This window comes from Crocodylus siamensis, chromosome 11, assembly GCF_052110815.1.
Source record: "Crocodylus siamensis isolate JL-2025a chromosome 11, ASM5211081v1, whole genome shotgun sequence".
In the NCBI taxonomy this organism is placed as follows: Eukaryota; Metazoa; Chordata; order Crocodylia; family Crocodylidae; genus Crocodylus; species Crocodylus siamensis.
The window spans coordinates 46,493,555-46,519,142 of record NC_143405.1 but is presented as its reverse complement, the minus strand read 5'-3'; the positions used below and the strand labels follow the sequence as shown (position 1 = coordinate 46,519,142).

Here is a 25,588-nt window from a genome sequence, read left to right as displayed (position 1 = left end):
ACTCCCCTCAGGACCACAGGTCTACCCCAGAGAGGAGGTAGGGTGGCAGACAGCATCACCTGTGCACCCCACTGTGCATCCTCCTGACATGTCATTTATGCTCCTCTGCCTCCTGCATAGACTGACTTGCAGGGAGCTGTTCTCCATGCTGCCTGGCTGGCACGTGCATGTGTGCACATATATGCACATGGCACCCCCTGCCCAATTGCTCTCCTCCCATTCCCCCCAGCCCCAAACAGGCCCTGGCAAGCTGGAACTCTGGCAGCCTGCAAGGGGAAACCTGTGGTTTACCAGGTTTTCCCTCTTTAAAAGGAGAATCCATTTTTAAAGTTTGCTGGTTCATTTTTTTGAAGTTTTGTTCACAACTCTTCCATATGTTCCTCCAAACTGCTTTTGGGTCACAAACCACAGGTTGAGAAACACTGGACTAGATGGACCTCCTGAGGTCCCTTCCAAACCCAATTTTCTATGATTCTATGAAAGTAATTTTACACCAGCATTAGAGCTTCTTACCACCTCTGGTCTGCCAAACCATTCAGTTATGTTTGGGGAACTCAGCATTACAATTAGCCATGACTGCAAGAGGTAGTGTAAGCCAACTGTAACCAGGAATCCCACAGCAATTATTTAACCTACATCTCTCAGTCAGTCATCATTGTTCTGTTCTCTCTTGTCCCATTACCCTTTGCTTCAGGATGCAAACTTGCACACAGTGTTTACGAACAGAGTTCTTTTTGTACGAGCACACAAGAAGGATGGACATACAAGTATAAAATTTGCAGCCAGTTACACCATGAAAAAAGCAAACAAAGCCAAAAATGTAGAATCCACTCCCAGGCTAGTGAATTGTGACAAGAATCATTTCCTTCTAGGGCCAAAACTTGAACTGCATGCCATCATGCCAAATGGATCTAAATTTGAAAAGTCTTTGGGGCTGATAACCAACTAGTTAACCTTAAAGCAAGACAGCTTAACATTTATAGCAGCATGAAATCCACACACTCCCTTGTGCTAAGTCCACTTAGCTGGAACTTGACCTGTACAAAAAAAATCGGAGCTCATTTGACTGCAGGCAAGTTTCACTTTCTGAAGTGCAGCATGTAAGATCATATCAGATTTTGTATGAATGCAGGTAATAAAGCAAGTGGCCCATTTCCACCTCTTATTCTGATCTGCCATCTTCTGGAAGCATCAGTTTGCTATTACAGCATGATCCAACTGGAATGGTTTGTCACCAAATAATTTCCAGAAATCAAGATAACTATTGGCAACATATTTCTAATCACCATTTCTTCAACCATAACTGTTCTACAAACTTTTTATAGCAATATGTTAATTGGACAGAAAGTGCCAAACACGATCGTATCTACAGTTTTATGTTAATGATTGTTTTTCTTCTTAGCTCAATTAAGGAACTCAAGCACCCAATTCATTTACACTGAGATACTTGTACTGCAGGTGCATCACTTTCCTTTGAGAAAGGCAGGCCTACCTGCTGAAGTGGGGTATACTTGATGGTATGAGAATAATCATAGTTGTCAATGACATCCATGTCCATCACAGCCTCTCCTGGCATAGGTCCGCTGAACTGCACACCCAATGGTGCTTTCCCAGCACCCTTAGTGAATACTGTGAAGTGTGTTGGTTTGCCATTTTCCACACCTTAAGGGGAAGAGATTTAACATGTTGCAGGTGCTGAAGCTCCAAGTATAGCTAGTATAGACCAAATATTATGTATAAAATTTATATAGCCCATAATGATCAAACAAGAGGTTACAAGTGCTATCTTCACTGTTAAGTAGAATCAAGCTGAATTTAAAACTAGTTTCAAACACTAACTTAGATTTGGGCATAATATGATCCCATCCCAGAACCCTATCTGGAGAAAGCTGTGACGCAATTCTTAACATGAATTCACTACTGCTCACCCACATAATTGAGCCATGCTAGTGTCATCCACCAGTGTTTAAATGAAAAAAAAAATCTCACCACTTTTGTTTAGTCCAGGTCCTTCAGCTTTCACCTTGCTGGCGTCATGCGATGGATCCACTTTAACTCTGAAAGGACTGGCAGGAATTTCCTGGTATACAAAAATGTTATGTTATAACATTTCAGCAGTTTTTGAATCTGGTAGCTCAGAGAGTAAGAGGTATCTGCCTTCTAGCAGCAATATTTCTGTTCAAGGAGAACAGAAAAAAAAAGTGACAACTCTTCTTCATTGGAAGCTTAGGCTGCTATATAAGTTTCTGTGAATCATCTCCAAGATGGCCCCCCCAGCTTTACTCAGTAAACTACTAACATGTTGTTTGTATTTTTTTTTTTACCCCAACTGTCCCACAGTCCAGAGGCAAGGCAAAAAACCCAACCAAAGCTTTTGGGTAGATCAAGATTAAGGAGGGGGGTAGGCAACAGTGGCAGACAGAGCAGGGAGCAGATCAGACATGGGAGGAGGATCAGAGTCGCACCGACAGGGTGTGGAGCTAGTTGTAGCACATCTGCCAAAAAGGTTGGATGCTCAAAAGCAGCGGGGCCATTTTAGTCTTATGTTTCTCAGCTTGCACAAGGAGGCCACCCAAAAAAACAACTTTGGAAGAAGTTGCCGCATTTTTGGAGCTAGTACAATAGGAGAATACTGAAATGCCATCAGTTCCAGAGTCTAGAATGATAAAAGTTACTTCTTCCTTGATGAATTTGGGGAAATGCACAAGTTTGAAAGTTTTTACTAAAGTAAGTGACCAGTAAATAAAGCAAATAAATGAAAGCTTTTACTTACAATGCAGAGAACCTAAGATCTAGATGATTTTTCTTTCTTTTTTTAACAACATTAGTTCTTACTGGCTTATGCACTGAGATCTGTTAAGTTTTCTTAGGGAGGAGAAGCTATTTTGGAAACCAATTACCTTCAATAGACCTACCGAGGCCAGAGGTCAAGTGACCCAAATGCATGCTTTCACTTTGCCAGCTCTGCACAGCACATAATTAAAGTTTTAGTCCACAACCCACCCTGATCAGATTCGCTATTCTTCAAGCGGGCCTACAAAAGGGTTCTTGAAAGCAGTGACTAGACCGTGCACATTTGAACTACGATTTGTAATCAGCTGTCTTTATGCTGCTAAGCAGCATAAATTGAGCCAGCATCAAAGCCAACCATGCTCAGAAGCACTAGGCGGCATGAGCTCAGCTTTAGATCAAAAGATGAGGGAAGAAAAGGTAAAAAAGCCTGACATTCTCCGGGGACTCTCTGCAATACAAATGTAAAGTACAAACCTCTCCTGCAAAAAGCACTTTGATAGTGTACCGCCCAGCAGCTGGTGGCATGTACTTCACTGTAAACGTGTCATTAGCATTGTGTATGATGTCAAAGTCTATGTCTTCTTCCTCATCACTTATCACGCGAGCATCACACTTAATGCCAACACTGACATCACCTAGGAGACAGCAGTAAAAAGCTGTTCAGAAGGTACTGGCCATACAACTGAACGTCATTTTGATTTCAAGCCACGGGACAGACATAATGGCCAAATGAGCACCTGCATAAAAAGTCCATATGATAAAATTCAACCCATCTTTCGCTCGTTTCCTTTTTTATCAAGGAAGAGAGAGCAGGTTTCTCTGCTGAAGTTTGTTTGTGCAGGAAATCATAGATACACAAGGAGGAGCATCTGAAGGAGTTAAATAGTTTTGCTACAAAGGCAGGAATAACCGGACTATGTGTACCTTCTCCTGCATCTGTGCAGTCAACTGTGAAGTGAGTAGGCTCATTGGCTTTCAAACCAGTTCTCTCAACACCAGGGCCAACCACTTTCACTTTCTGAGGATGACTGCCTTGGCCTATCAGGACCTGGATGGAATAGATAGGAATTACCTCATATTCAAATCACATGCCAAACTAGTAAGAGTTTGAATACTTAAATGCTAAACTACCTAGAGCTTTTCCACAGCCTGTAGAAAGACTTCCCTAGTCAAATGTTCTGATAACAATAAAACATAAAAAGATATGCTAACTTGCTGAAGGAAGTATGGCACTTTTTAGCTAGACAGATGCTTTAAACAGATAGCTAAAACTGACAACTCTTTAAAAATCTTAAAGAAGGGTGGTTCTACTGACAAGTGATTATCAATATGCATAAAGGAGGTGCAGCCCAGGGCCGAGTGCCTGCATATTTTAGAAGCTGCACCAATTGCTTCCAGCTAAGAAGTACCACAGCTTTTGTGCTTACCCTAAATGGGCTATTAGGTACATTGGCTCCTCCCCAGATCACAGCAATGGTATGTTTGATTGGTTTAACTGGAAAGTAAGAGCAGGCATAAGTTCCATCTGGTTTGCTCTTCATTTGTACGTCAAGAGGACATCCTTCACCATCCTGAAATGGAGAAGCTGCATTAGATACAGTGACTAGACAATCATGTGCAAACAGAAGGAATAAGTAACTTTAAAAAGCTGATCTCAATAGCTACAGCTCTGCTAGTGGCAGCTGACATACAAGGCCACCAGCAATAATGAAAAAGATTTATGCAGTTAACTCCAAGTCCCCCCAGATACTTGAACTGTCAAACTTCCTCACATCTAGATGTGAATTCTAATAGACTCTGTCAAAAGGGACCATGTGTAGACATCCCCACAAAAGGGACTAAGCCTCATTGCCAGAAATAGGAAGCATTGAGTAAGGCATGTTGCAACCCTACACCTGAGACACTTTATAGTCTGCACTGAACAAAGCTAGCTATTCAGTACTCAAGAGAGGTGCCATCTTGTTCTGAATTAAGCTCATGTCAAAGAACATGCCGTTCAACAGCAAGGGACAAACAAGTCAGACTTGCACAGCAGGTACTAGGCACGTTGCCATTCTATAAACCTGCTGCAAGTACTTTTGTCAGCATACACTAGAAAGTCCTTTACTATTGAGTGACAAGTTCTACAGAACTTGTTTTGCTTTTTACCCGTGCATATATCTTTAATGGAGCTTTCCCAGCTTCCTTTGTTTCAACTGTAAACTCAGCAGGATTGTTTACGATGCATCCAGTTCTCTCCAATCCTGGACCATAAGCCTTCACCTAAGAAGTTGGCAGGGGGAAAAGGAAAAGCAAGTTTTACCATCCAAGCTAAATCAAGCAATTTAAAATAGAAAGCAGGACCCCAGCAGTTTCTTACATTTCTGGGAGTGCCCAGGCACAAGGTTCACCAAAAAAAAAAAAACAAGACAAGACTAGAGAAGTTAGGATTTGTCTACTTCAACAGTCATAAATACAGGAGTCAAGTCAGATATCCAATTTCATTTGTACTGCTTGGAGCCACCTCTTCCAAAAGTCACAGCTCTACCAAATAAAATTCAAATTTTGTACAAGAGCCTTTGTCTTACCTTATCTGGATTGAAGTCTCCTGAAGCTGGTCGGATGAAAGCCATGTATGGACTGTCTTTTATGTCTTCATCATCGCACATAACATGAACAGCATATTCACCAGGCTCTTTAGGCCAGTATTTCACATCACATGAGCCATCATTCTTGTCATCACATTCTATTTTAGCTTGAGATGGGCCTTCAATTGCAAAGCCTAAAGGAAACACTTGTTTAGTCATATTTATAGTCTGGGCCTCCAAAAACAAACTAGTAGTCACAAATCTAGGCTCAACACTAAATCACATACCACTCTTCTTAAGTATTCCCCCAATTTGTCCATCTTTTCCTCACTCACTGCTCTATGATGCCTTTCTTATGGGTAAGTCCTGTTCCCTTCTAGACATAATGCCTACCCAACAGAACACAAATGCCCCCATTGCTGGCATGTCCCCCTAAAATCCAGCAAATATTAAGGACATTAGGAAATTTTCCTCCTCTGCAACTATAATTCTCAGATGTAACTAGTAGTTAGCTAGCAGTGACCAAGAGACCTCACTGTTACCATTTTAGACCAATTATTGGGCAGTTAACCTGCATTTAAACCACCTTCGCCAAGATGACCAGTACAACTTACCAAGAGAGCCAACTTCTGTGCCAATGGATTCTACCACAAAATCAGCAGATTTACCAACAATCCCTTCATGAAGTCCTGGTCCCCAGGCTCTTACTTTCTGAGGACCTGCTTCAGGACCTACTTGAACGTCAAAGGGGCTAGAAGACAGGCAGGACAAAGCTCATAATTAGAAAAATGAGAAAGATAAATCCAACCTTCCCCCCACCACCCACCCCAGAGCTGCAAGGAAAACGTGTTCTGGACCTTTTCCATCACTGGGTCAATACTGCAATATTTAGACTGTTTGCTTGATTCCTCTACATTGAGAGCTTGTCTGGCCAAAATCCTAGATAGCTTGCAGTTAAAAAAGTTCCTTTGTACAGCTCATGAGTTTAATGCAGGGGTGAGCAAAATGCAGCCTGGTGCCAGATATGTCCCGCCATGCCATTCTATCTGGCCCACGGGGCCCCTAAAAATTTTTGAAAATTAATATTTATCTGCCCTGGGCTGCCTGTCATGTGGCCCTCAATGGCTTGTCAAAACTCAGTAAGCGGCCCTCTGCCCAAAATAAATTGCCTGCCCTTGGTTTAATGCAAACCTGAGTATTGAAGATCTGCATAGGCCTCTACAAAAATCTAATCATCTTTGAATATATCTTTACCGTGCAAGCTCTGTTGTTTCTGGAATAGAAATAAGCCTACAAATCCAAGCAACTATTTATTCGCAAAATACTTCTTGCTAGAGCTTCTTGGAAGACAAGCTTGACCACAGTAGGTTTTTGTTGTTTTTTGTTTGAGTTTTTTTTGGTATTTGCTTGCATGATATTGAAGGATTAAAAATGAAGTTTTCCAACTCACCTCTTGGGGATATTGTGTCCACCCCATAAAATAGTGACCACATATTTCCCTGGGCTGGCTGGATAATACTCAAAGGCATGTACCCCATCCACAAAGTCTTTTTGTTTCACAAGTTCCTCCAACCCCTCTGCAGGAAAAGCAATTCAAAGTTAGACTTAAGATGTCAGCTGGCAACGCTCTGGCTACTCAGGCAAGTTCGTGTTTTCTAGTATTTACTTTAATTTTGTGAGGATAAAGATGCTTTCACCAGAAAGTCTGGTAAAAAGGGGAAGTTAGTTCCAGTTGCCCTCAAAAAAGGCAGAGATGGCAAATGTTTCCAGAAGAAACAGATGAGTGAAAGCGTTTTAAGTTTCCAAACTTAACAGGTTCCCCTATGTTTTATTTTCTCTAAGTCTGCAGCATGATGCATATCATATGTTAAAACAAAAAAGCTCAACATTTGTCAGATTTTTTTATGACCACAAATATTTAGGGTATGCCTACTTTTAGTTTTCCTCAAGATGAAGAATCTTGCGAGAAAAGCTTAAAATCCTGAAATTTATATTGGTACATGTGTTACCTTTCCCGCCCCCCAACCACATTAAACCATGCAGTCACTTAAACTTATCACTTCCCTCATCATTAAGGGGATACCAGATGTCCAAAACTAGGGGATTTGCTCAGAAATTTACTAAAATTAAGCAGTTGAACTTCAAGTACAGACCAAAGTGAGCCAAAGTCTGCGGGGGGGGGGGGGGGGGGGGGGGGGGGGGGCACAAAAAAAACCATAAGCCACTTGCTTGCAAAGATACCAGATATTATGATGCATGGTCCAGCTGGAAAGAGTCAAGGAACTAGAATGATCCTGGGGAATTTAGTGAGAACCTTAAGATGAAAGTTCCCCTTCATCCGAAGTGTCTTGTATTTGCAATATCTAGGACTTCAAAAAAACTCAGCATTTAGGATGTCAGTACTTCTCAAAGACATCACAGAAAATCTAGTTCTATGGTAGCAGAACAGCTGCCATCCTGTCACGGGTGCACATGATGTGAGTTCAGTGAGTTGATGGCTGAAGCTATTTAAGATGGTATGTGAACCAATGTCTAACGAGTCACTGCAACAGATGACTGGAGAACTGAGGACTTCAAATTCTCAAGCACTTAATTAGAAAGATCTTAAGTCTCTAGTATTAGGCATTCAGGCTGGTTCTCCAGCAAGCCAAACCAAACTTATCCAGGCCAACTGCTTAAGTGGAGTTCATGATAGACATCAGGCATCAGAAACTCCCTTAGAATCTTTGTTATTAGAGACCAGGCCATAAATAAGGATAAGGTATCTGCTTAATATCACTCAGCCAGCAGCTATGATCCTCTGCTTCAGTATGAAATGTGGCAACTTCTGCTAAGAAGTGTCAAGAGAGATGTTTCGTGGAAGACTAGATACTTTCCACCACAGTGGCAGCAGCAGCACTAAAAGTCACTCCAATACAAAGCCTAAGTAAAACAAAGCACGTTGATGTATGAAGGCACCTAGTCACCCATTTTGTAACTCATATCCCATGAATGCATAAATGTTCTAGAAATGAAGATCTTTCTGGCATGCAGACAACTAACAACGGGGATGGACCCACATTTGGATGTGCCACTCCATTTTGGGCTCTTGTCTCTCCTCCACAATAGCCCAAAACAAAACAAAACAAAACAAAACAAAACAAAACAAAACACAAAACAAAACAAAACAAAACAAAGCAACAGCTACAAGAATTTCACATACTTACTTGGTCCTTTTATGGTCACACTGATCTCTCCACTCCCAGCTGCTTTAGTGTCAACCTTGAAGTCTGCAGTTTCTCTAATCCGTACTCCCTTAGGTTGCAGGCCTCGACCACTGGCACGACAAGCATTTGGATTGCAAGCTGCAAGTGAATTTCAGACATGAATATACTCTTTGATTCTACAAATAAAATGTAGCCAAGACAGCTTGGAACAGCATTTAACTAAGAGTTGACTCAGGGCAACTGAAGTTTAGTTTCCTGCTTTGGGAAGTCTTAATGCCATTCTATACCCCTGGAGTGAACCAACAGAGTTGTTCTAGCTATTACACAGGTCCTTGAGGCTTTTGAGCCATGGTGTTTGGAACACTGGGGCATAGCTCAAGTTACACAAGTCACATTTTTAAGGATAGAAAGCCAAAAAAAAAGCCACCAAGCAATGATACCTAGCTTGCACACGTTTGGGACCAACTGTTGCCATGCACGTTCCAGCAATATTAGACGTTTTGTTACCATACTAATAAAACTGAAGCTTCGTTTCCCTTGCATCTCTTTCTGCATTTTATATGAAGGTCAAACAACACTATATAAAATTTCACTGTAGGGGTATATTGTAGTGAGAAGCGTGGAGGATTCCATGTGGGCCTCCTCCACCCAAACCTCTTAAGCAGGTTTTTTCTCCCCCTTTCTTTCTTTGCCATTGTCTCCACACCTGTGAAGCAAACTGGGCTACGTGATGGAAGGCAGGTAACAGGGTGGGGGCTTTAGCTCCCCATCCTCTTAGGAATGCCCTCCTGAGTATGAGGGGAAGCAGAGCCTCTGTCCCTCTGCCCAGTAACCAGTGATGCATTTCAAATTGGTTGGCTGGCAGCCAAAATCCTGGCTGGGTCAGACAGGTAGCTGATATCAGACAGTCAATATAAAGCCAAGACTGCCCAGGAGGAAGGGGTGGCAGCCCCGATGAAGACAAAGTAACTGAACCCCAGCAGCTCTCTCTCTCTCTCAACACATGGACACACTACAAACAGCCTGTCCCCAGAGGAAAGCTCTATCAGCCTCTGCATGATACTTATAAGTAATCAACTTGAGATCTAACTAGATATATAGCTTGCAGTAACACAGATGTGTAATTAAAGGCTACCCAGCCACTCTGTTTGCTCCAAGATATTTTTCTGATATTGTTCTATCCTGTACCCTACTCCAAACCTACTCCTTGTAATCAATAAAAGTTCTCCTCTGCACCTAGCATTGAAGACTTATTGGCAGAGGATCTAAATTATGCCTTGGGGTCCTCTTGGTCCAGCTGACTAAAGGAGACCACTATTTGTGCTTCAGACTAAGGGAAGTACCCCAAGTTCTTACAGTGGGTTCAGTGCCAAAGGCTACAAGGCCCGTGTACCCCAGGGGGCACAGGGCCTAATAACAGTCTGCACCTCTGGGTGGTGGCAGCTACCCCAAGGCTTACAGGTACGCTCCAGGAAGGGGGCCAGCCAGGTGTGAAGTGCCCCCAGGGAGGCACTCAGAGCCTGGAAGGTGGTCAGGCACAGTGAGGTGGGTGGCTCAGCACAGGAGCCCCCCACTACAAGAAGTACTATGGGCTGAGGAAGAGGGCAAGAACTGCACTCTGATTTGCACAAGTGACTTCCCCGTACACTAGACTCCTTGGAAGACATGAAAGTTTAAGCCCTTACTTTACTGCAGGATCCTATCAACAACAGAAGGCTTGCCATGCCACTAGAGCCCTTCACATGTGGAGAATGATCCCTAATGAGAGAAGACGAGCAAGATGGTAAGTTTTTTTTCAGTTTTAGTTTATGTTTATCCTTTATGTTTATGTAAATTATTTTTCCCAGCCCTGGGCAGAGTTAAAGTGGAAGCAGACTCTACAAAATAAAAATAGTTGAAAATTATGAATAAACTTGGGCATGACATTATGCCATTCCAACTACCAAGAGGTCTTCAAGCCAAGAGTGTTCCAAAAGACCTAGATTTAAAAAAAAAAAAAAAAAAGAGGTGTGACCATGGCTTCATGGTGGTCTACTGTAAGCATGGATTTTATCCCCACCCCCTTTCCTGTTGCATCTATTATGCTTATGACAGGAGCAGAGAAGACTCACCGAGCATTTCATCCTGCATTTTGCACATCAAACAGATGATTTCTACCCTAATCCCTGAACAGTTATATCCATTAGTATTATTTTAGAGAAGCAGACTTCCTAACAATCTGTATTAACAAGGTCAAGGCAGAAATCGCATAGCCCTTGCACAACTGGGTTTGGCAGTTAGCTTGTGGTTAAGCAAAATTTCACTTGACTTGCAAGACAGAAATCTCATTATGACTTTACTCAATATTTCATATTTTGCTCACAACTTTCATTCCAAGAAAAACAGAAGCAAAAGAAACTGTTGGATCAACAAAAAACAAAAAACCCACAAGCTGCAGGCTAGAAGCTTAAAGACAGCAAACATGAAGGAAGGAATCACCCTGCACACCTCTTACCAACAGAGCTCGCTCAATTATGAGACGACTAGCAGTGAAGTCCAAAATTCCACAAATGAAGGGTAGCTCAGGAGAGATGAGCAGAGATCTAAAAGCATAGGAGCAGGCAAGGATGGAACAGAAAGCGAGTTAGGTGTCAGTTAAGGAGGAAATTGAGACAAAGTAAATAGTCAATTAAGAGGCAGAGCTGAAGAATAGTGAAACACCTGAACAGCTGAATAAAAATAAATAATTAAATAAAAATAAACTCTCTCTTCTAAAAAAAAAAAAATAAGAGGGCATGTTCAAGTTAAAAGGAGACTAGTAGCTCAAGACATATGTAACAGCCTAAGACCCCATGCATGGCCAGAATGCCCCTTCGTGGCCACCATGATCCTGTTGTGCCTTCAGTCTTCTAAGCAGGTCTCCCCTTCTCCTTGCCTGCCACGCCATGAAGTAAGTAAGTATTTAGAAAACTGCTTGCAGGATCCCCAAGCAAGATCTCCAGAGCTTTGGTCTCACTACACAGTGCCTTAAAAGCTTATTATGTGACTGCAGCCATCCCTTACATGGGGGCAGGCAATTGTTTCGGGCAGAGGGTGGCTTACTGAGTTTTGGCAAGCCACCAAGGGCCACATGACAGGCAGTCAGGGCAGATAAATATTAAATTTTCTAATTTTTAGGGGCTCCACGGGCCGGATAGAATGGCCTGGCAGGCTGCATCTAGCCCACGGGCTGCATTTTGCCCACCCCTGCCTTATACCATGCCCATGTCTCTCAGATATCACTGCACAATTACTCCCTGGTCAGGGCCTTGGTCCTTTTCTCAGGCTGCAAGCCTCCAGGCCTCTAGCCCCAGTCCCTCTCACTCTGGGCAACTGCCCCTGACCCTGGTCTCTGCCCTTCTCAGGTCTTGTGGCCCAATCCTTGTCCTGCTCTAGGCAAATAACCTGCTCTGGCCCTGCCTGCCCAGGGCCCCCGACCTGGTCCCCATTCTCTCTTGGGCAATGACCCTACTTTGGTGCCAAAGCCCACTCTATGTCCTGGGCCCCCTGCCAATCCCCAAGAGTCCCAAACCTAAACCATGGGTTAGAAAACAAAACTGAAGGTCTGGCTCCTGCCTTAACAAAAAGCATCTGACCTCAGGCCCAAAAAAGTATCCCGTCTCCAACTCATCTAAGCTTGGGTCAGGCAGTCCTCAGCCAATAGCAGAACTTGTCAGTCTATTAAGGCAAATGAAGACCATCTGAGCAACCCAACCATGAGCTTCTCAATGCCTAGCTCTCTAAATCCAATCCCCAAATGGGGTTCCTGGGTGCTGTCCATCTCACAGCTATGCACCACTGTTTTGACATTCTACTGCCCCCCTTATCTTAGTCTCCCCATTATCACCTGTGGTCAATTACTCCCTGCCTCCCAGGTGATAGTCCTAATTAAAGAACTAATTAGCAGTTTTCTGCTGCATCTCATCTCGCCTGCTTGTTTGCTTGCCCCACGGCAATTACCAAGAATCTGCTTTTGTTTTGTAAAAAGAAGCCTCTGGCTCCATTATACACTCTTTTTTTTAAAAGTAATATGGTGTAACTGAACTACATGAATGGACAAGATGAATCATTTGTTCACCTGCACATAATTATTAAATCCTTTAGTGCCCTGTAGCATGTGAAGCGTTCACGCATATCCTGTGATCAAATCCACTGTGGGCAGAAGCCAAATCTAAACTTAGAAAAGGATCAGAGTGCCCTTCTGGACATACCTTCACCAACAAAGACAGCAAAGGGACTTTTTGGAATAGGCTCTCCAGCAAATGTCACTCTGACAGAGTGAGGACCAGCTTGAGTAGGTTTGTAGATGCAACGGTAGGTTTGGTTCCCTTTGTCTTCAATTGCAACTTCCAGTGTATTTTTTCCATGAGGATCCTCTACTTCCGCATTAATATCCCCCACACCAGCACCTGCAGGTAAACAAACAGCTGGAGCTCAGCCTTGAGTGCAAAGTCCCTTTGTTAGTTTCCTGGGAAAAAAGATTCAGTTTTGACTTGACCGATTTCCTTCCTCTTGGAATCCCTGTTCTCACAGAGTAGCCAGCCACAAAGGGTTCAAGCCACAGCAGCCAAGTAAACTGCTGTGTCTAGAAACCATCATGTGGTGAAGTAGGGAATGAAATACAGCAGTCAGGAGGATAGACAGACGTTTCTGGTTTTAATACAAGGTTTATTTCTGACCTGGCCAGCTACTTGCACCCACCTGCCTCTTCAGTTACAATTCCAGCATTCTCTCTCCTGTCCCATCCCGACTCCTTTGCACTGCTTTACAATCCCATTTGCTAAGCTACAAATTGTAGCTACATCCAATTACCAAGAGCAACTAGAGAAAACCCTACCACCTCCTCCAGCAGGATAGTACCAAAATTCTTTACCATCCAAGGCAATATGAGTCTCTATAGGTACTCATACTTAAAACATACTGGTACATGTGACCACACACACTAGAACTGATCTTTCCTCTTAGTGTTTGCAGCCTGCCATTTTGTTGTCATTGAATCTTTATTTCTTTGGGGTCAGGTTTAAGAGCTGTTAAACCAACACCCTTTTTCTGAGTATGATGCCTTCCCCCAGTTAAATGTTTCCCTGTTATTCACATCAAGCATCTGTTATTCTACCATCCCATATCAATGAACAAGCCACCAAGGTGTTTTTCCAACATTAATGCCTTATGAGTCCAGACAAGTCTAAGGCACAGTATTCTGGCAAACCATTTGGTTTCTAATTGGGAGAGGAAGTCATGTGGCACTTCTAGACTACACAGCTATAATAGGGCTTTTGGGGGAGGTTAGGGGGGGGTTACTTATTTATTTTTTTATTTAAAACCCTCGGGCAGAAAGCAGTTAATATATTATTAAATGTCTAAATATTCAAACCACTCTTTAAAATTTCACATCGCTCTAACTATTGTTAGTGGTTCATAACGCCTTATTCGTGCACAGTATTCCATAACAGCAGAGAAGAAGCCAGGCTAAATAGTGGGATTATGGAAGAAAACTAGCAACTTCACAGGCTTCTCTCAGAAAGCTTGCAAGACACACTGGTTCAATCAAGCCAGACATCTTCAAGCATTAAGCTACAAGAGTTCTTTTAATGAGGCTGAGTGCAGACCAGGTTAGCCATTTACGGAGCTTATATACAGAAAACTATAGAAATAGGTCTCCAACCACCACCAAAAGGTGTATCATCACATCCTCACTTAAAATAGGAAGTGAGGAAACAAGTCGGTATCCTGCTCTGCACACTACAGCAAGTTCATGACAGTTCCAGCTTACGCCATATCTTCATCTTTGGTTTCCCTTGTTCCAATTACACCAACTATTTCATAGGCAGCAACTGACTGGGAGCATTACAACTATACCTTCAGTTCTGGAATACCTAATACCACTGACAAATATGCAAGTTAACTTTCATTTTTCAGCCTCACAAATAACACAGACTTCTGTAAAACAAGTGGATGCTATCTCCTTTTACCAGTCTGAAGTCACACTAGATGACAAAAAGCTACAAAAATACTGCAGCCCAGACAAGTTAGGAAAGTTCAGAGAACTATTCTAAAGTATTTGTTGTGCAACTTAAAGCTCTCTATAGCTCATTTAAGCATGCTTACCCGCTGTGTAGAGATCAAAATAGGTGGCTTTGTTGGCGATGTTCCCTGCTGCCTCCAAGCCTGGCCCTTTTGCTGTTACTTTGCTAGCATCTCCCTGGGCTTTGTCCACATTTACTTCAAATGGACTCTTTGAAATATGCTGCCCAGCAAACAGAACTGAAACCTAGAGACAGAGAGGACAGACAGAGTTAGTACCACGGGAGTTATGATTAAGGTAAGTCTAGGCTATAACCAGAGCAAAAAAGTTGACTGCACTATTGAGTGATAATATTGAGTGCTTGAACTCTTGTGGTCAGAAGTTAAGTTCAGTGGTCTTGTGCCAACCTTTATGCACTGAAAGTGAGGAAGTTCACATCAGCTGCATGGTGGCCCTTGACACTGAAGGTACTTCAGCTGTTTACCACTTTCTTAGAAAGGACTGGAAACTGGCTGGCTGCAAGCCACCTCTCAATAGAACAGTTCAGTTGAAATCCCATTGTCTGAAGAAAACTCCACCATTTCACTGTTACTATTTGAAACCGCTGCCAGTCCCACTGTGACCTAGACAAGGGGTGCTCAGCCTTCAGCCCCCAGATCCCCACCATGGGGCCAGAAATTCAGCAGTCGGAAAGCTGTGGCATCACTTCCCCTCCACCAAAATTTCTGGGCCCATGGGAAGTCCTGGGTTCTGTGCCCTGGATCTGGTGCGTTACCCCTCGGATAGGCTATGCACCCCTTATCTCAACCACAGGGCCAAAAAGCTGAACATCACAGACCTGGAAAATAGCAGATCATAGCCAAGCAGCATACATTTTTCTAACGAAGACTGAATGTTAAAAAAAGGTTCAAGAGACTTTTGGCTGTGGTCATGAAGACTATATTCAATTTCACATAGGGCAATCTTTTCCTCACTGTACCCTAGTCTGGAGGTTGACACTCTCAGAGTCCAGTCAAGAAACAAGGGAAGAACTTGGCACCTGCCAGGTTGGAGTGCTGTGGTACTGCAAATGAAAGGGCACTGGAAAAGTGGCATGCATTCCACCAACTTCCATCCAGCTGACTTACAGAAGATCACAGGTGAAAAAAACACTGCAGTACTGATACTAGGGGAACAGCTGACACAATGCAGCTATCTTGAGATTTTTTTGCCATTTTCTTTCTGTGATAACATGTACTGGCATGGCAACTGATTAGAGCCAAGATCGAATTGCTTGCCCATATCCCAGTGCTGTAAGTCCATAAGCCAGCGCACTCCATTTATCCCCAGGAACCAAGCCCCTGACCCTCCTGCACCACTAAGGAGCTCAGCAGCAGAGCAGTAAAGCCCTGGGGCACTAACCAAGTACATTCCCTGGACGGGGAAGGCAGGCAGCAGCAGCTGGGAGTTGAACATAGTGCTGGCTGCAAGGTCATGTTCCACCCATCCAGAAAGAATCAGTGAGAACCCTCCCTCCCAAACCCCTAAAGCTTGAATGTCCTATTAGTGTCCTATTAGAAAGACAGAAAATGGAATACAAGTTACATGTAACCAAAGATGTACTAGTTAACTACTCTCAGTAGTAAACAGGGTCTCTTAAAGGGTGTATTGTAATAAATATTTTAAATGCACACTAATCCTGAACACCCAGAATCTTCCAGCTCACTCACCTTGTGAGGTCCAGTAACTTTTGGCACATACTGTACAGTGTAAGTTTTGTTCTTGTCGTTGTCAGGTGTTACCTTTGCCTAGGAAATGGGGAACATTTCAGAAGTTAAAGCTTACACTGAGCATTTTCAGCATCAAATTTTGCTACTTACATCTATGGCAGAAGTTGCCAGGACAGCAATTATATTGCTACTTCAGCTCTCCAAAGCTAGTTTATAAAAATGTCACAATGACTTCTAGAAATGTGGATGAAAGTAACATTATGGCATCCCAAGTTTTACTATAATTCAAGAACTCCATGTTGCAAAAGAACTTAACACTAGAATCAGCATATACAATCGCAAGGTCTTACATGGTGCCCAATGAGTGCCAAGTAATTAGCAACTGGTGTTACACTAAGAGGACAAATGAGCAAGTAATGAATTGATGCTTGTTATCTTAAATATACGGTGTTTTGGGTTTGGTTATTTTTTGGACACTTTGGTTGGTCAAATGTACTTCAGGTATTCACTGCAATATATTTAACAATTCGACTATGCTAAATGTAACACAAGGCTCACTGTTTGCTCTTCAACTGAAAGAGTCAGCTGTGATCAAAAAGAGCACTTGTAAACAAGAGGCTTTGACTTGGTAGATACTGTGAAGCACATGGAAAAAGCCAGACGGCTATACAAAGTTAGAGTTCATAGAGTGGTTCAAAATTCAGCATGCATCAGGATCGTTCAGACATACCTCTCTTCCACGCCCGCCCCCACTCCAACATTTAAAATGGCTGTGAAGGTAAGCAAGCAGTGGCACTGTTCCCAAACTAAGGAACTCCTGCATGCCTCAGCCTCCAGTCTCTGGAGGTTCCTGAAGACAGCTGAGCACTTAGTGGCAATCTGGGCCCTCCCTTTCACCTGCGGTGGGAGGCAGAGCTGAGTACTACAGGACTGCTGGGTTGTGCACACACTTCAAGAAGTGCTTTAAAAGATGTCCCTCAATGAAAATCTTTTTTTTTCTTTTGGTCAAATATGTACATCTATCCTCACTGTCTGGATACTCAAGGCCCTTTGAGTGCTTCAAATAAAATGCCATGAGCAGACATGCTAACCTGAGCAAGATGAACCTTTTTTTTTTTTTTTTTTGAAGAGGTGCTGCACGCAATTTGATAATCAACTACTGTGACCCACTGCTCACAATATATGGTCAATGAAGCTGGTTTCTTCTATAGTCAGAAACAATTTTCTTGATAAAATAGGTTTACCAGACACACCTCTTCCCTGTTGCCTTCTGGATCTTCTACAAAGACCATCAGATCTCCCTGCCCAGCACTGATAGTGTCTACAGTAAAGTTGGCGGGTTGCTTTACCATGTTTCCATGTGGCTCAATTCCTGAGGATACAACAGAAGAGTACACTTAGTGCTACAACAATTATAAAAGAGATGGTTTGAGACAATGCTACTCTGACACTAGTTTCCCCATAACCACTGCCTCCTAGTTTAACATTTAGCCAATCATGAGCTTCATAGGAAGTAGTGCAGCTACAAAAACCATTTTAAATTAACTCTTTAGGCTGTAACACCAACCTCATAGCAGAGCTCACTGTTCTAGCACAAGCCAGAACTTCTATCATTCAGCTTTGAATCAATGATTCAAAACTGCAGGAAAAATATTCAGAAGATATATTGTGTATGGTAGAAAAAGGGTAGCTTCAGTTACTGCTTATAAGAACTGTTTTGGTAGGTTAATTTGTTTCGTATTCTGTTATACGGTATAAAATGGTCTGTTGTATTGCTTGAGCCACAAGCTACGCTGAAGTTTAAGAAATTGGAGAAGTGGTACAGAAGTTCTGGGTTACTCCATAAGGCCACATTTCAGAGAACACAAGTTTGAAAGTACATCTAAAAAGTGTCATGCTACTTTCAAATCATACAGCTGACAGTAGAAGGGTTGGTTTGTCTACCCGCTTCTACAATCATTCCCCAATGCAAGTCATTTTAATGTTGCCAGAGCTAAGGTTACACCAGCACAAATACGGATGGTCTTTACCAAGGATCTGAGGGGTACTGCAAGACTCTAGAGCATTTCAGTTTAATATTATAGGGAAGTTTTACTCAAACCGAGTGGCCCTATGGTTCTTTGCTATCCTAGCACAGGACCCGTTTCAGCAGGCGTTCATAAAAAACTAAAGAAGTTTATTCATCTCTTTATGCTTTGCCCTTAGCACGTCATGCTGTTATCAGACTGAGGGGGTGGGAAAAAACTTCCCAAAGTTGCTAGTTCCAGGCTAGTCTAAAACACATTCATCTCTCATGTCCAAGCACTTATTATTTAGAGAGGTTCTAAACTTCAACAAAGCTTTTTCTCTACACTACAGCACAATTAGTGGAAAGTGCAACATCCAATGGATTGTAAAGGAAGTGGTTGCAAGCAACTAAGTTCCTGAACCTGTTTATCTTTAGAAAACAATAATGTAGGAGCAATGGGAGGAAAATGTAGGCTTTCAATAGGAAATATGAACGTTCTGATAAGGTGTTAAAACAGTTTGCATATTCATTCTTTCAGACTACCAAAGCTATTTCTAGACTGAAACATTTACTATGTATTTTATAGACTCAGCCTCAGTACCTTTCCCCCATTTTATCAGCAGGGAGTGGACACTGACTTTCTTTAGAGGAGCATGGTAACAAAATGGATATTAGACCTCTGAGGCTGTGTAGTATGTAGGACTGCAGGCAAGTCTGTAGTGCTGCACGTTCAGCTGTTTTCTGCGCTGCAAGGGAACAGTGGGGTCGGGGGAGGGGGGGGGAGGAGGCCAACCCCTGGATATCCAGGGGTCAAAACAACCTGCGCAAAGAAAGAAAAAAAAAAAGCAGAATGGCTTGTGGGGGCAGCGTGCACTGCTCAAAACTGGAGCCTGGCTGGCCAGAGCCACACTCTGGCTGGTAAACAGGCTTCAAGCAGCAGGATAGGTGCTGCTGTGGCACCAGGAGGCCCCCAGGACCCAGGGTAAGGCTACTGGGGCCAGCCCAGCCCTGGCCCCAGCTTTCCCTCCCCACCCCCCAGAGTATACTGGGCATGTGGGCAAAGGGCATGTGGAACAGGCATTCCCCAGGTGCACTGCCGCTACTCATCCCTGGGGAACTAAATGCCCATGCTCATATGGATGTGTGTGGCCCAAGTGTCCCAACTAATAATCCCAGGCTTGGTCCTCCAGACTAAGTCACCTTGGGACAGACAGCATTGCTTTGTCTCTGATCAGGTCGCTAAGTTATAATAAAAGGCTCACTAGTTTTGTACAAAAACACTTTGAAACTGATTCACTAGGCACCATTAATGTTCTCATGGCAGGCTATGGAGCATTACCTCTCCTCTAAGTGAGGACTTTCAGTTGTCTTTATTGCCAAAAGGGAAACAAACAAAAAAAACCACACACACACCACAGTAAACCCATATCTTTGCCTGCTCACTTACCATAATTAGAATTGGAATAAAAATTAAAAAAGCAATTCTAAAGTCATCTGTATGTCCAGATAAACTGCCCCCAAGAATACTTCCTGCAATTTTAAGAATACCCACTTTGACTGTGCTTTTATTTTACCACTTTAAAAAGTACTTTATACTTCTATAAAGTAAAGTAGCAAGAACCATCACCCTGTTTGGAGGATTGCTTGCGGCAGCACTGGCATTTTAAGCATCATTATATGGTGCTTTTTACTTGTGTCATCCAACTTTCCCCAGCAGTGACTTGTGGAAACCAATATTTTAAGTGCCAGACAGGCCAGTTTGCAGAACAGGTTCAGAGGGTTTGGGGAACTTTGCAAGTAAGAACTAGGAGCGTCTTTTGGACTATATCCATGTTTTTTCTGAAACTAGGTACTAAGAGAAATTTGGAAATTTAACGCATATAAGAAGTCCAGAAATTCTTTGAAGAACAAAGATAAGTCAAGTAAATATCCTACAGTGCCTCTACTTGCAAACATTAGTTGTTACCTTTCCCATAAGCTCTTGCTTTCTTTGGGTTCAGCTTGGGCTTCAGTGGAGCACCCGGTTTGAGTTTTGCTTTGGGAAACTGTGATAAGTAAGTCATTACAGAGTGCTCATCCACATCTGGGTGAATAATTTCTTCAGGGGCAATGACCTGGAAGATATACAGGTTACAGTATACAATACTTAATTCATCTCCTGTTAGGTCAAGAGGCAGGCAATTATTTTTGCCCATGGGCCACACAGACAGTTCTGTCGAGCTGCCAGGGGCCAGTCAGCACCCCTGCCATCCCCCTCCTTGTGCAACAGCCCAGATCCCATGTACCACTGCCAACAGCGCACAGCCCCCAGGTCACCCCACCTCTCTAGGCAGCGGCAGCAGCAGCAGCAGCAGCAGTTGCTCCTTCTGGCTGCCACCACCACTGGGCCCAGCCCCATAGTACTGGCAGGGACCCACATGCACAGCCCAGACCCTGGCCCACTGCGGACTCAGCCCAATGGAGCTGACCAGCAGGAATCAGTGGACAGCCCTGACCCCAGCCCGCCCCTGCTCCGGACTGCCCACCCATGTTGAGCAGCAGCAGCCAGGATGAAGCTGCGGCTCAGTGAAGGGGAAAAGCAGCCCCTCTCCCTTGCCGCTGCCAGGCGCATTTGCTGCAGCTGCCCAGATCTCACACCCAAGCTGCCCCACCACTCCTCTCTGCCACTGTCACTGCCACTGCCCCCAGCCTCACAGTACTGGCAGGGCTGCCACTGCTGCCCCAGAGGAACTGCACGGCAGCCCAGGTGGGGCTCTAGGTGGCTACACAGCAGCACCCGGCAGTGGCAAGGGGGAAGCCACTTTTGCTCCACACTGAGCAGCAGTTTCTGCCTGGCTGCCATTGCTGTTAAGCATGGGTAGGCAATCCGGAGCAAGCACGGAGCAGACTGGGGTCAGAGCTGTGTGCTAGTTCTGGCTGGTCCGGAGCTGGTCTGCTCCACTGGGCTGAGTCCAGAGCAGGCATGCAACAGGTTGGACTCAGGGCTGTGCACACGGGTCCATGCCAGTACTGCGGGGCTAGGGCCAATGGAAGCAGCAGCTGGAAGGAGCCACTGCCACCAGAGCTGCCCAGAAAGGCAGTCCAGCTGTGGAGCCACCCCAACCCCGCAGTGTGCCCAGGGAGAAACAGGATGCACCATGGGATGGAGAGTGCCTAGGCCAGGTGGGATCAAGGTACTCCATGTGGGCTAGACAGAGTCCCTCCATGGGCGAGAGCTGGCCTGGGGGCCATATTTTTCCCCACCCCGTGTTAGATCAACATGACACCTGCTGAAACATACAGTACTTATTAATATTACATACATGCACGTGAAAAGAAGGTTACATACTGGATTACCTCCTTTCGACAGTGAAGCTCAGCAGTGTTAGACACAAGACTAACATTTCCAACTACAGTAATTAATGTCGTATCATTGGTGAATTTAGTAGCAAAGAGTGGGAAGCATGTGCAGTGATAACCTCTACTTATCTAGTTTTAGGGAAAAGGCTGACGTTGCTACCTGTTTCCTTTAATGAGATACTGAAAAAAACATAACACCATTTAATACAAGCCAAGACCACTGCAACTGAGATCCTGGGAACATAACGTTGGAACGCTTAAGAGGGCTGTAAAATTCTGTGGTTTTTATATCTTGCTGCCAGCTATCACCACATTTGGCAGTCTGCTCTGCACTATGCTATAAACATGCTAGTTTGGGTATCTCTACATGGTAACATGTCGTGCCACCTATGTCACAGCAGAGACTGGTCACAGCCATAAAGACATTAATATTTCAGCTTAAATTTGCAGCAGTGTACCCACTGCACAGCTTTAAGCAGTTCTGTCCCAACATACTATGAACAGGAAGACAATGCAGTTTGATGGCACCCTGGCTCTCATTGCTCATTCAAAAGAACAATCCTTGCAGGAAACAACCTTTATGCAGCATTCAGAACAAACATTAACACTAAGGACCCTGCTCACAAAAGTGCACTTTGTTTAAGGGAGAACATTTCTGTAAACTATAGAATGCAGTTCTCAAATCAGCTCTGGGGGGCAAGGTCTAGGTTTGTCCCGTCTTGCCCCAAGTTTCTTTTCGAATATTTCTTTTCATGCACCCTTACAATTAACGGGCAAGTCCCATCAACTATTAAGACTTACGTTTCCAGGTGCTGTCTCAAAATAAAAACTTTGAATTATTTGGAGTGCTTCTCTTCCTACTGAGATACAAGCCGGACAACTGACCACAACTAAAAAGTAGTTTGCATTCAAAGTTAGTGCAGCAAAAAACCTTGCTGCAGTGTTTCCAGTTAGTCCAATGTCTAGTTTGAGGTTCCAATTTGGTTCAAGAATCCATTTCACCCCAAGCTCCATTATCTGGTGCCCTGCTAATTTCTGAACTTGTTTCTCCTCTCATTTAAAGCTACGCTGGACATTCTGAAACAATTCAGGTAATTGATAACTGCAAATAAACTGTACACCCTAGAAAATTCAGAATAACCATGTCTTTTGGTCCATGAAACTCTCTCAAGCCAAATACTTCATTTAATATGAGCGAGCAGCAATTGTAAAGCCAAATGCTGCTGCCCATTCAATAGGTATCCTCATTTCCATGCATCCTTTTCTTTTCTTTTTTTTAAACAGCTATAGTTCTTACTTGTGGCACACCCAGCCAGTCATCAGCTTGCTGCATGGCTTCCCGAGCATTGTCAACTGGTTTCTTAGGGTCCCAGGCCTCCCAATCAGGGCAGAGACCTAAAAAGGTTAAAATTAAAACCATCATGTCAAAAACCTCAATAAGCGTCTTTAGTAAAAAAAAAAAAATAAGCCTATCCAACACTGCCTGATCTGAATAGATAGAAGGCTGCTTTTCCCGTCTAAAGCAAATGGCTGTCAGGAAATGAGTTTCCATTAAGGCCTACCAGGGATGCTCACTCTATATTGATATTAGAAACCTTGTTTCCTCAAGAACTTTAGAACCTTGCTCATTCTAGCTCGTCACAGCCACCAGCCTCCCAAGGTAGGGGAAATGAAGTTTCTATTTGTGACAACCACCCAGAGGTGGGTATGCTGCTAAGTGAAACCTTCTGAGGCCTCAAGGGACTTCTTAGCTATCCTGGGAGCCAAGTAGTTCATCTGGAAAGACTCCAGTTCACATTGCCAAGAATTCACAACTAGCTTGTTTAGCTTTGAGCATTCGCATCAGACTGAAATGTTTTAAAAACTTACACTAAGAGATGGAGGAAGAGTGAGTGGAAAGAGACACCTCTTCACACTGTATAAAAGAGCACCACAATAACCCATATTTCACCACTGAATTCTTTTTTTTTTTTTTTTTTTAATACCAGTGAGGCCCACACAATTTCATTAGGTTAGCACAAAGTAGTTACATCAGCGAGACAAATATTGCACAGCATAGGGAACTTTACCCCAGCCTTTGCCCCTGAAATCACATTATATAATTTACTCTGCATGATGCAGGCAGAGTCACTGGATGTTTAGCGCAGAAGAGGTTTAGGTATATAACCTGTGATTGCAACCTGTGCAGCCCCTCTCTCAGAAGCCCTCCTACACAGCCACCTACTAGCATCAGAAGTTAAAAGACCAGCAGAGATGGCATCTCCAGTGGACAGCTTATGCTATCAGTTGAGTTTTTAAAACTGACTTTTTTTTTTTTTTTTTTTTAAACTTTTTACATTTATAGCTTCCCTCTATCTACAGCAGGGGCGGGCAATTATTTCAGGCAGAGGGCTGCTTACTGAGTTTTGGCAAGCCATTGAGGGCCGCATGACAGGCAGCCGGGGCAAATAAACATTAATCATCTCAATTTTTTTTAGGGGCCCCGCAGGCCAGATAGAATGGCCTGGTGGGCCACATTTTGCCCGCCCCTGATCTACAGTTACTAGCTTGAACTCTGCTGCCCTTTCATAAACTAGTCTCACCTAAAGTTCCGATACAACTGACCTTGCAGTGCTGAAGACAAACCTCAAAAAACACCACAAGAAACAGAAGAGCAAGGAGACAAACAGAAGCCTTACCAGGAGCACAACTGTCAACAAGGGCACCCAGTGCTTTGCCATCCTGCCAGTTTTGATTGAAGTTTGTGATGGGTAAGTATGGAATCTTGTTCTGGATCCATCCCAGCAATCGCTGTTTAGGGGTCTGTTTCTTGGCATCATCGTCACCTTCATCTTCCCATACAGGCATGGAGATAGAATAATGGAGGATGAGGGTCCATATTAGGCCAAGGATCAACTTTAAGTTCCCATCCACAATGGCTTTGCTATCTGCAAGACAGAAGCATAAAACTGGTCAGTCCTCAATCTAAACAGTCAACTAAGGAGATAAGTCTAGTGCACCACTTCAGATGCTACAAGCCAGGCCTAGGATCTTTCAGGCTCATTCATGTAACTCAGTTCCTCATCTGATCCAGTGGCTAAGATATGGGTGGGAAATTATTTGGGTCCGCAGGCCACAAGGAATTTTGGTGAGCTGCTGCAGCCCCCCAACACCCCCCTCCACTTGTGCAACAACTCATCAAAACTCCTTAAGCAGCTCTGCTCCCCACTCATACAGGCTGGAATTGAGGGGCTATGACAGCATGGGGCTGGGGCCGAGCTGTGATCCACTCCCTGCACACCCCTGCCCATGGTGTCCATCGCTGGCCCATGTGGGCAATGGGACGCAGCTCTGGCCTACCCCAGCCCTGCACTGTCACTGCCCCGTGATCTCGGCCCCACCTGTCTGCATCTGTCTCACTCGTGGCGGCAAGTGTGGGGTGGACTTGCTGGGGTACCTGGACAGTGGGGCTGGGTTCAGCAGTTGCAGCAGCTGGGAAGCAAGTCTGGCACACATGCCACAGCCTGGGCCGGGCGCAACCGATGGACCTGTTGCGGGCTGGATCTGGCCCGCAGGCCATATTTTGCCCACCCCTGGTCTAAGACCTAGCAATTCAGAAAACAATTCCAGAAAGCTCTCTACAGCTGTGGTTCTCAGCCTTTGGTACCTTATGTACCACCTGCTGATCGACACAGCAAAAGCAAAACCAGAAGTCCCACCGTAGCACTTCTGGTTCCTCTGCCACGAACACAGTCCCAGACCACAGCCTGGGGCAAAGCAGCCTGCATGGGGCCCCCCCCCCCTCCCTGTCCCTTGGCACACTGACGCTGGAGAGTGGAAGTCCCAGTGCACTGGACACAGCGGGAGGGGCAGTGGCCAGAACTTCTGGCCCAAACAGACAAAGACGCCTCCAACCCGCCAAGCGGGGAGGCAGGCCAAACTCA

At 44.1% G+C, this 25,588-nt stretch overlaps 1 protein-coding gene across 5 annotated transcripts in view; it reads right to left on the bottom strand.

Moving 5' to 3' along the window:
* The window catches only part of FLNB (filamin B), a 145,270-nt gene that overhangs the window by 48,906 nt on the left and 70,776 nt on the right, over positions 1–25,588 (bottom strand). For all 5 annotated transcript variants that reach the window (XM_090022808.1, XM_090022805.1, XM_090022806.1 and 2 more), the window contains exons 3-19: positions 24,344–24,592; positions 22,963–23,060; positions 20,293–20,440; positions 17,572–17,690; positions 16,319–16,396; positions 14,693–14,855; positions 12,796–12,993; positions 8,567–8,704; positions 6,811–6,937; positions 5,975–6,111; positions 5,361–5,554; positions 4,942–5,055; positions 4,221–4,364; positions 3,718–3,841; positions 3,268–3,428; positions 1,990–2,080; positions 1,493–1,662 (exon numbers count right to left, since the gene is read on the bottom strand). In XM_090022808.1, the coding sequence (XP_089878934.1) occupies positions 1,493–1,662; positions 1,990–2,080; positions 3,268–3,428; positions 3,718–3,841; positions 4,221–4,364; positions 4,942–5,055; positions 5,361–5,554; positions 5,975–6,111; positions 6,811–6,937; positions 8,567–8,704; positions 12,796–12,993; positions 14,693–14,855; positions 16,319–16,396; positions 17,572–17,690; positions 20,293–20,440; positions 22,963–23,060; positions 24,344–24,592 (2,453 nt within the window). The remainder of the gene's footprint in view (positions 1–1,492; positions 1,663–1,989; positions 2,081–3,267; positions 3,429–3,717; positions 3,842–4,220; positions 4,365–4,941; positions 5,056–5,360; positions 5,555–5,974; positions 6,112–6,810; positions 6,938–8,566; positions 8,705–12,795; positions 12,994–14,692; positions 14,856–16,318; positions 16,397–17,571; positions 17,691–20,292; positions 20,441–22,962; positions 23,061–24,343; positions 24,593–25,588) is intronic.